A 12,330-nucleotide genomic window follows, 5' to 3' on the forward strand; every position below is an offset into this window, starting at 1 on the left:
TAGCACCCGGATGGCCATGAACAGCGCACACAGGAAGATCAGCTCAGCAACTACCTATGTGGGTCTTCATGGTCAACTCTGTTGTCCCAGGACCACCTTGAGACTCAGCAGATTGCTGGCCCTGCCTCTGTGCTTGATCCTGTGGATTCTAATTAGCAGTGACCTTGATGCAGGTACCCTTTGATGATGAGTGAGTCCATAGAGTGAGGAGTCAGTGTCCTACAGAGACTGCTCTGTGTGTTCGGCTAAGCTCCAGTAAGCCCTGGCCACTACCTGCAAAAGCTCTCCCAGAATCTACTCTTTGAGGGGTTATGGGTCAAAGGTCATTTGAGATGCAATTATGTAATTCAAGGCACTGGGGGGAAAAAACATGCTTGCCTAAGTAGTTGACTGAAAATATACATTATACTGTGTCCAATCTTCAACATTAATCATTTATATTTGAGAGGCATTACATAAGCGCAACATAGAGCAAAACATTTCCATGGATATTACTGCATAAGTAGCAAATCAACTATGCTCATTATGCGAGTTAGGTGGCAACAACATGATTTTAGAGTTTATATACGATATCAGACAGCCTGGGCATTTTTACCCAAAAGGCCACTGCATATATTAAAGAGATTGATTTAAAAAAATCTAATTTCACTAATACATCAATTATGAATGAACATGGAATTGATTTCTATAATATTGGGGGATATATCAGAGGGCAGTAATAGACTGCAAATGCAAGTAACACAATCAAACTAAATGAAAAGGGTTAAAAGGGCACATTATTGAATCCAATTATAGATTCCCAGCAAATGCCAAAGTATGCCACTCAACCCGGAGTGGATTGCGTTATGATCCAGTTATCATTGATTAGCAATTATCTTCCTTTTCTCAATGTGGACTTGTCATGACAGTAGCAGAACATTAACATTATATAGAAAACAATATAAGACAATTAACATGGAGCAAGCCAGGGCAAAACAGAAGGTAATGTGATTAAGAAATGGTAACACAAGCAGACAAAGCCAGGGCTAGCAGCACTCTGTCTCTGTGGAGCTGAAGCCATGAGGGACTGGAGTACAGAGTCCCTCTGGAGTGGCCAATCAGGAGTACGTAACAGCATATAGACTTTTTCAAGGAAATCAGACAGAACTGATTGCTCTTTTCACTCAGGTATATTAAGTGTGCAGGCTCCAGTCTTTTGTAGATGGGCTCGTGATTATTATAACGTCTGACCCCCCCCCCCCCCACACACACACACACACACACACACCCACACACACACACACCTTCTCCTCCCCAACACATCCACCCATCCAAGGCGTGCCATTGCCTCCCCTCTGGATCTTGATGCAACATGCAGAAATCCCAGGCTCTGGCCTACTAGATGTGCACAGGTTAGGTAACGTGGACTGCAGCTCACCAGAGAATAGTTCCTCAGGTGAATATATAAATAGAAAAGAAGAGAGGGGGGGGATAATATATATAATAATGTGTTTCCTCTCCATAAAATCCTTTTTGTTTTTCTAGCTAGCCAAAGTCAGTATCAAACTGTGGGATGCATTTTATTTCTACAATTTTATTTCTCTGTGTAAGAGATTGTCATGTAGGAATATGAGTAAGGCGTGGCTGGCCCAGGGTTGGTTTTACAAACCCATGCTGATCCTTGAGTTCCTTGCATTCCTCCAAGGAGCTGAACATATACTTTGATGGAAGGATGAAGTAAAAGGAAGTGTTTTTCAACTATATAAAGTAAAACAAATAAAATAAAACAGCTTTGGTTTTCAGCAAGCTCATGGGCACAGGGCAAAGTAGGGGAAGAGTCAAAAGTAGAGATAAATAAAAATAAAACCAGATCCTCTATGAGACAAATGATATGGCATGACAAGTAAATATTGCTCCAGGTTAGGATGATCTGTGTATAGAGTACGCAAAGCAACGTGTTTTCATGTTCCTTTACCAATTTACCTGACAGAAGACCAGAAGTTGTAAAAGATCTGGAGACAAATCTAAATTATTCAGAAGGGCTCTGCTCTGTACATGAGAGTAAAAGCTTTGAGCATACATGGATGCAGCACAGGCCAGCCATCACGGCACAGTCCTTTGTGTTCCAGCTCAAAGTGTATGTGATTAAATAGGTTTTGTGTGACTAGACAGCTGAGATCTTAGCTCTGTGTCTACCTCCAGCCCCTAACAGACCTTAAAAGTAGTGAAAACAACAGAATAAAACATGACTAGTGGAGACAAGAGTCTCTCATTCCACAAAGATAGGAAAGGAAGAATATATTATGAACAAAGAGCAATCCTGTGACAAAAAAAAAAAGTTAAAAAAAGACTCAATTGTGTAATGCCTGTTGGTACAACATTACAAGGAGAACCATGATGTATGACCAAGCCAAACAAACATTTAATGACCTACAAATATGTATATACTACATAAATATGAAGGCTTGCCATGCTTTTCACAGCTCTCTCTGCTTTACAAACCTATTAAAAGTGATAGAGATATCCTGGATATATGTATTACAAACTACATATCAATCTTAATCAATTGACTAACAACCACAAATTATGTTTGCTGGTGAAAGGACAGCGTTTTCATCACTGGCAGACCGAGTGTAAACTCATCCATTTAAAGACTCCACAGGTCCACTTCAACAATGGTGTACTGCCTCACTTGAGCACATAATGACTTAAATTAGATTAAATAACCAATTAAGTAACTAACAAAGTAAATATGCCTCTGGGGATTCCACCGAATATTGGAGAATGGAATCAGAGTGGAATTAGGTGTATTGACAAGCAGAATGACAGGTGAATAGATAAACAAGTCTATGAAATAAATGAAAAAGGAGTGACAGCATGAAATTATCTGATGATGTCCTTTAAATTCAAATGATTGGCTTCATATGTGTCACCTAAACAAGTCTATTGTTGAAAAGGGAAATGTGCAATTGTCAAAAGCTGGCATGTCTTCTGTGATGTGGTTTCACCCCACACAGTAATCCCTTCATGTTGCACGTTCATCACTAATTACAATCTGTACAACAATTCAAACCAGTGTCTCTCTATGCTCGTCAGCCTATTTGAAATGCTATACTTGGCTTGTGTACATCTTGGACTGCATATGAGTCGATTGTGTTTTGTTAAAGTCTTTGCATTTATCACCAAAACTGCAACAGGTACAGTGTACTTTCCAGCACAGGTCTATTCCATAATGGAATATACACCATGTAAATGTATCATGATAATACATTCCAGTGTATTGATATTATGATTATTCCATCCAATGCAAAAGCTTGAATTAAAGTATCTTAACCTTGTTGGGTTTAATCCCCAGGGTCAGTCTATTAAACACTGCTTGGCCTAAATCACACTTGGAAAGGTTTTTGCCAAAGTATATTATAAAATATCCATCCAGTGCTTCCAAAGTTCTCAGTTTAAAAAGGGTGGTTTTGCTGGGTTGAAATGCTGTTTTTTCTGAAACAATACTTTCCTGCTTACAAAGTGCCTGATATTTTTTTCTCAGGCAAAAAACGTTTCCTCAAAAGTTTGACCCTGTCAGTCTAATAGTCATATACAAATTTGACATAGTTAAACCATATGTTATTAAACCATTTAGAAAGTCAGATACACAGTTAGGAAATGGGCTGAACAAGGTTACCTTTACTAGCACTCTCAACATGTTCCAGCTCCTCTGGAAACATCAGGATCTCAGGGTATTTCTCCTCACATTTCTCAGCCAAGAAATGAAGAAGAGTTGTGTTTTGGTCAGTGGATTTAGTGTCTCGAAGCTGAAATAAAAGGGTAAATGGGGGTAAGTCAAGGCAAACTACAGCAATAATCATGTTTTTATATTATTTAGAAGAAAAAAAAACAATGTACTGTGAGTGACATAGAATAAGGTGCAAGTCAACAGAGACTTGTATAATCAGGATCAATATTGTCAGCACTCGGGTTTATCCTGTCTCCTTTCTGTTCGCTTCACCCATTTCTATCTTGTTCTATCTTGTTCTATCTTGTTCTATCTTGTTCTATCTCTCTCTGTCTCTCTCTCTCGCTCTCTCTCTCGCTCTCTCTCTCACTCTCTCTCTCTCTCTCTCTCACTCTCTCTCTCTCTCTCTCTCTCTCTCTCTCTCTCTCTCTCTCTCTCTCAGCATGACATAAATGTGTAAATGCAATTCAACAAATAAAAACTGCTTCAAACTGAATATGATAGTTTAAAAAACAAATATATTCTGACGTCTGTCTTTCTATTTTATTACATATTACATTACATATAATAGGGTAATAACATATCAGAAAAAAGAGTCCTAACTATATATATATATATATATATATATATATATATATATATATATATATATATATATATATATTTATATTTATATATATGATCATAGATCTCTCCACATGGGAGACAAGAGGGGAGGCAGCCTACAGGGGCTGGAGGGCTGCATTACGCAGGGCCTAGTGGCTGACTGACCCCCCTTTACCCCGACTGGCTCAAACAGATTGTTTGTTGTCAAGACTTGACTTCAGGATGGGTGGTTTAAGGGAGGGGAGAAGGGGGGGTATAGCATATATGGCTCCCATATCCCCAAGCTCAGCTCAGCAAGGCACAACAAATCTGTCCGCCAGTGCAGCAACAGCAGATGTGATATTAACCTCCTCTCACAAACAGCCATGCCTGACTTGACACTTCTGGCAGACATTCCCAGAACCAGTGTATTCTGATTGAGACAGTTTTGAAGTAGGAGGACACACCTTGGCGTTTACTATGAAAACAAGATATCACATGAGCACGCTTGAAAATATTCATTCTAGTGGATAACATGGTATTTTAAGCATTTTTTTTTTTTTTTGTCACTGGTAACTGATGAAACACTAATTTAATCTATCAGAAAACAGTCAAGCCTGTATACAGTTGGTAGAAATGTTTAACATCATGACAGCATCCATTAACACATCATTAGGGTAAGATAGATCAATGTTCTTGCCAAATTCCCAAAAACATACTTTATCATGCTAAAGCCTGGGAATGGGATAATATTATTTTTTCACTAAGACATATCAAGTTACCTGATAATAACCAACATTAATATTACTGTATCAACTATACAGTATATCCTGCTGAAATGAATGAAATTTAACAAACCACTGTACTGCTATTCGTTAACCATCATTATACTGATACTGAGCACCTGGGCTCAAATCTAAATTCACCAAATATGTGCCGGTTAAACAACTGATCGGAGAGGGAGACACTTGCTATCTACATGCCAGTCTATTTCCTCCAGTCTTATGTTGATAGACATATGTTCCTTGTGCTTTTGGTGTCATCCTATATTAATGAGCACATATTACATACAGTAGGCTACAACTGTATGCAAGGGAGAATCATAATTTATCATCTCACTATGCAAACAAAGGCCACATATTAATCTGCGCACATACTGTCTGATAATTACCTATTCAAAGGGATCTGGGTGATCAATAAAGTCTTTAGCCTGGAGGGGCCTTTGTATCCTTTTCAAGTGATGGATCTTTACAAAGGATTATACAGTGATTGTTTCATGCAGCAGTTAATTGCTGCACAGCCCAAACTGTAGATGATTGGGGAATTGATTAATCCATTAAGAAAGCATAATTCAGCCACTGCCCTAGAGACATATTCATCTATTTATCAGAGTGTGACGATTACACGGAACACTCTGATAAATAAATGGAAAACCTCAGATGATTGTAGGAATTCTTGCAAACAGTCTGACAAATAATCTGTGAATTATTATTGGAATACACCATGGAGTGTTTTCATTTGCAATTGCACTGTGTTCGAGCATCCATTATATAAATGGCTTCCAATATCTCACTGAGACAAACAGAATAAAGCAACATGTCAGCTACAGTCTCAAACATGATGAGGCCCTACTAATGGCTCACAGAATCTTGCCAGTCTAAAGAACAATAATCAAATCCTAAATGTTGGGTGATTGTCCTTCTCGGTGATGCGATCATCTGAGCTTTTTGCTCTCCAAAATCAATAGCTGTGTTCTTGGACAAAATGGCAAGGCAAGGTCTATGGTATTCATTGAATTCACACAGCCTGAATGTGTGTGTGTGTGTGTGTGTGTGTGTGAGTGTGTGTCTCAGTGCAGGAATTTAACATGCTCTACTGATCAAATGGATCTTCCTGTTTTCTTTCTGTTAATCATGCTTTTCTCACCGTCCAAATCTCTTCTTCCCTGAGTCAATATGGAGGATTTAGACTCAGCTCCTCTGCAAATTATCTTCATCTTGATATCCACTGCTGAAACTTCCTTTATCTATCTATGCAGAAAGTCTGCAGAACAGTTAATATGGAAGCCATCATGAACGCTCCAGTGCAGATATCAAAACAAGGCCAGTCGCTTGCACTGAGGAGCACAGGAGCCGAATCCTAATGGATTCTCTTTATTCCAGAATAAAACAGGTCTGCAGCCCGCTCTGCCACAGGGCGTTTACCAATCACAGTCTTAGCAGAGTTAGCACACACACAGATACGCACCTAACACATATTCAGAGACACACCACACCGACACACACAATGCACTGTTGCAGCAGCACAAACATACTATGCACTGTTGCTGTTACAGCCATGAAGATAACACACTTTAAAGGTCTTTCTATTTCCATAAATCTGGCAGGTCTATGCTGACAACCTCTGGAGGTTTAGTGCAACCCTGCCCCCTCCCATTTTCCAAAGATATCACGAAGCAACAGTCTTTTCAGAAGTTATGCACTTGAAAAGTAACATTTATAGTACCATACACATATGTCAAGTCAATTTGGAATGTTTAGATATGTTCATTATTTCTCTTTAAAACATTTACTGTAAGATACATCCGCACATTAGCAGTGTACAATATGTACTTTGCTAATTATTACAAAGGAGTACATATGATAGGTACACATATACATTTGACCTTACACAAATTAAATTGTTGTCTGACAATAGTGGAGTTAGATTAGTTTCATAATTCACAACCAAACATAACACGATTCACAAATGTATTTCAAGATTCACAAATAAATGTAACGGAATTCACACATGTATTTCATGATTCACACATGTAATGTGATTCACAAATAAATGACCCCATTACATTTGTTTGCAACCTGACAAACACAAGTTACAAATCAGACAAACACAGTTACAAATCCCTGCATCTGTGTGTGGATTTTTGGAACTTTTCTGACGTGCCTAGATTCACAGATGCAATTTTTCTAAAATATATCCTCTGCAGCCTATCAGATGTCTCTTCCAATTTTAGCCAATCACAGCTAGCTTGCTAAAGGTTCGCCTAGGAAACACTTAAAATGACTAAACATGGATCTTACCATTCTCAAAAAATATTCAATCACATATGATAATATGTTTAATAAGATTAACAAGCAATATTTCACCTGTATGTTACCACACAACATTGCTCGTGATCTGACCAGACAACATTGCTCGTGATCTGAAGGAGACAATGTCCTTTATTATGGAAGACTGCTGAAGTCCAAAGACACGTTAATGTGATTGGCTAAAATTTGAAGAGACAATCTGAGAGGCTGCAGATAATATCTTTTAGAAAAAATGCATTTGTGAATCTAAGCACGTCAGGAAAGTTCCAAAAGTCCATACACAAATGCAGGGATTTGTAACTCGTGTTCTTCGATTTGTAACTTGTGTTCGTCAGTTTGCAAACAAATGTAATGGGGTCATTTATTTGTGAATCGAGTTACATTTGAGAATCAGAAAATACATTTGTGAATCAGAAAATACATTTGTGAATTGTGTTACATTTATTTGTGAATCATGAAATACATTTGTGAATCAAGTTACATGTATTTGTTAATCATGAGATGCATTTGTTTATCATGAAATACATTGTGAATTGTGTTACGTTTGTGAATTATGAAACTAATCTAACTCCATAGACATCAATCTCATTTATTCACTGTTAATGCAAGCTCTGTTGATTGTATTTCATATTTTCCAACCACTCAAAATGTTCAAAGCACGCTGGAATGCAATTAATAGCACATGATATGCAAGTCTAATAATTATGTATTATTTTGTATAGTAAGATCATGTTCAAAGCATAAATACTGTAATAATTAATAATTTTATATAACACCTTAGAAACCACAATAAGATGACAGTACTCCACTGATACTGAAATATTTAAGTGGCAGTTATTATGGTCTGGCTCTCCGGGTGCTAATCTAGATAGACTAATGGTCGCATGACTGAATATAAAATGAGTAAGTGTTGGAAACTGGGAGAGTGATGAAAGGTTGAGCCAATTTTGATTTAGCATGCAGTCCACATATTGCAGCTGGGATAATTCTACATGGACATAGGAAATTAAATTACTATGATTACATTATGAATGTCTGTATGGCAACTATTCCTTCTACGGGAATTATACAAACCATCTGTATGCCAATGTTTTCAATAGCATTCTCCTCAATCTCGTCAGTCCCCACCTCAAACTTGATCTTGCGTTCTTACAAGAACTTCATGTCATGTCACCTCAAACAAATACCAATGACTCGGTAATCGTTGACACTGTCAATCTGTCTTACCAACATAAAGCATAGGGCAATGAGACAGAGCCATGGACTGGATAAACAACACTGAGGTGATCTGTCCTCATGTCATACATATGCATATTGTGCATACATGTGCTGTGGTCCCACTTGAGAAAAGTAATCACCAAAGAGAAGGAAGAGATATTTGGAGTTAAGTACTTGCATGTGTGGGAGAAATACAGTAAATACTTTCAGCCAGAAGTGTGCGTGTGTGTTTGTTTGTGGAGTCTCCACTTCAGTGCATAGGAAACTTATTCCATATTCATTCCCTACTGTGATTGCCATGCTGCTGGAGTTGCATGCTGAGAGAGCTAATTATCACAACCCACCTCTGTGCGCTTATACGCCAATATCCCACCATACACACCCTGGAGTGAGACATGCCGTTGTGTACACTCTTGCATGAACACACACACACACACAAACACTGTCACTGTACAACAGTGTCTGTACAACAGACACATATGAACACACAAACACAAATATACACAAAGTAATTTTGCACATACACACCCCCCAAAAAAACTTTTCATTAGATGAGGATCAATCATCTGCTCAAATTGGGTAATCACAATTTAATTTCATGCATTTCACATTTTAATTTGTTTATTGTTATACCCCGGACTGTTATTACCACATGCAAAGGCATATTTCTGTTGCTTATTTTATCCAATAAAAAAGTAAAAAAGGAAAGTTAACAAAACAAGCAACAGTTACTTACTATCTCTAGGATTTAGGGATCCGTCGATTTATGACAATATTTCAACTGCCTGGTTCTAGCGATTTGATTGGGCAAAATACTGAAAATGCTACATATAAATGCAACATGCAAAAGTGCATCTTTGAGCTAAAAGAAAATGGGTGTTGACAGATTGTACAGACACTGCTGTATACAATTTAATCAATTTGTTTCTGCTTTCTTTCATAACAGGGGTGAATAATTGTACATCTACACATCATTATAGTATAATATACAGTATGACTAATACTGATGAGATACTGTAGGATGGAAGAGAGTTAGAAAAGAAGCAAGCCCTTAGATACTGGGACTGTGTTCATTCACATCCAGCACTCTGTTGTGGATAGCCACTGCACTGAACATTTTTCATGATTTCCGTTAATGATTTAAAGAGGTGCCCTGGATCTTTAACCCAGGCCTTGACAGGGTCACACAGGGGAGGAGATGAGAGGCTGCCATGAGCATGTATTGAGTACAGTGGGCTCACACTCTTTACGAGGTAAAACCCTGCGGTTTACTGGTGATTAGCCAGTCATTAAGTGTATCTGACAAAATCACAGCTGATTAGCACAGTGAGAGGAAGATTATTGACAAAATAGGACTGTCAACTTCAGAGTTCCACTGCGCATACTCTCACTCATTCACCATACACTCACTCACTCCCAGAACACAGTAACCATGCTTAGCTGGATCTTGATTGCATAATTGAGTTCACTTTCATCCACAGGAGAGCATTAAGCTTCATGTTCCAATAACATGGTGATACTTAAGTTAACTCTGAAGATGCATCTTCATTCCATCCTCAAAAGTTTAGTTCTGTCTCTCCAGGGTCTACAGTGGAGGTCTATATCATGTCAATTAATGTTAGAAACTCAAAAGAAAAAACAACAACAACATTTTTCATTGAGGAAATCAGAATTCCCAGATACCATGCAACATCACAGATTGATGTTAGCATGCAATCAAGTTTTAGAATGTCATCGCCATATTATCCTGATAATGATCAGGAGTTCAACTCATTCTTTTCCCAAACCATTGATATCTATTTTTCAAAACACATTAGCAAAATATGCTGCTTCATTGTGACCAGCCATACCAAAGTTCTGCAAAGGATATTTTATGTAATTTGAGATAACATATATTTGCTGATGGTGCCATTAAACCGAATCCCTGACTAGTCAGTAAACTTAAAAGTACCCATCCTCACACATTTACTGAAACAACCCAAGATAGGAGACAAGATGTAGACTGCATGATAATGGCCTTCCATTGAGATGCCGGCACAAAATAAATAAATAATGTAATTAACTAATAAAAGACATAAAGTGGCGATGGGAATACACAAACCCTCACATTAACAGAAGGATTGTCAGTCCTGATTGCTCAATTTAACTCTCACCAGAGGAGTTCCGACTCCCTCAGACAATGATTCTGCACGGATCTTGACTCTGGCGTTGTGCTGTATCGCTAACTCTGGAACGGGACAAAGGAGGTCACACTCTAGTGGGCGTGCCCGGGGAATCGTGGCGGTGGTCTGAGAGGCGGCTGGCACAGCTAAGTGTCTTGGGTGCCAGTGGCAGTGAGCCTGGACACTAGCAACAGACGGCATGGTAATCTCAGACCAGTGAGGTTCCTAAACCCAGTTTGTTTTGGGAAAGTGACAAGTGAACGTGATTGAACCGCGGGCAGTACTGCAGGCTGTGGCCACAGCTTCTTTTAAAGATAGAGTAAGAGAGATAGAATAATAGAAAAAAGATGAATGCCGAATGCAATATTCCTACATGAAGATCCCAAGGGCAATACAAAAACATTTGATGCAATTTAATTTGGTGTCCTTGATGATTTTCATTTTCATAATGACATGTTAAATGACTTCAATAGTTTTCAGTGCAATATGAGAGTTGGCTGAAATATTAGAGCTGGCTTTAAGGTCTGAGGACTCACATACAATATCTTCCCATTGCCGGTCAATAGACCCAATATGAGTGGTTTACTGAACATACTGTATGCACTCTGGAGAGGGAGAAGATACTGGTTTGAATGAAGTTCATGCCTAATTTAAAGCCTGTTTCTTGCTCATGTCTTTGAAAGCATTCTGTTCCAAACGAGCAGTCGACTTTTCCCCATGCGGTTGTGTTTGTTCTATTTGAAGTTGCTGTAATCTTTGTGTGCATTCCACAGAGTCTACCTTTTCCTGAAAGATGTCAGACCTATTTCACAGAACTTACTTTTTTGAGAGGTCCATGACAAGATGCCAAGCACCCAAAGCACTGAGGCTATAGTTGTATTATTTTATTTTCTCTCTTCTCCCTCAGTAAGATTAAAGTTAACTGAAGTTCAAAAGCATGGATGCCCTTTGTGTCCCAAACAGGCAATGACCGGGGTAGAGAGCGACAGGATTTTCATAGGAAGAAAAATATAAAAAAAACACAAAAAAACAATCCTTCACTCTGGGCTCAGATGAAATACTTCTTGGATCATTCCTCAATCAAAGAAACATGAAGCACTTTTTCAAATATATGACTTCTATGAAGACATAAGGAACATGCTCATGTCAAGTCCTATTCTGTCAATCACATTAGCTTTCATCTTATTATCATAAATGGTAGTTAGGATAATAGTGGACATTGTTAACATTGCCTAAGAAAAGCCTTTCAGAACAAGTGAAGTGCAATGTATTACTATTGTTCACAACTTACAGTATATACTGTAGTAGCATCTGACATATGAGAGAGATCCTCCCAATTCATCTTACAACTTTTCACGGCCCAAAAAACAAGATGACCCATGACGTGGGCTGAGTGCACAATCACACTCGGTCTTAACCTCTTCTTCACCCTCACCTTTAGTGACTCATAACCAGACTTTATCCCTGTAAAACTAGCGCCCACATCCAAAATGACACAGGCTGATTCCTGGGCTGGGTCTGTCAGAGACCAGCAGTGGAGGGGTCAGTCTGGGTCTCTCCCAGCCTC

General features: G+C 38.5%; 1 protein-coding gene across 11 annotated transcripts in view; it reads right to left on the reverse strand.

The window, feature by feature from the left end:
- Positions 1–12,330, reverse strand: part of diaph2 (diaphanous-related formin 2) — a 319,038-nt gene that overhangs the window by 111,999 nt on the left and 194,709 nt on the right. For all 11 annotated transcript variants that reach the window (XM_084690922.1, XM_084690925.1, XM_084690924.1 and 8 more), the window contains one exon: positions 3,659–3,788. In XM_084690922.1, coding sequence (XP_084547048.1) covers positions 3,659–3,788 — 130 coding nt within the window. The remainder of the gene's footprint in view (positions 1–3,658; positions 3,789–12,330) is intronic.

This window comes from Hypomesus nipponensis, chromosome 1, assembly GCF_054491055.1.
Source record: "Hypomesus nipponensis isolate SF chromosome 1, ASM5449105v1, whole genome shotgun sequence".
Lineage (NCBI taxonomy): Eukaryota > Metazoa > Chordata > Actinopteri > Osmeriformes > Osmeridae > Hypomesus > Hypomesus nipponensis.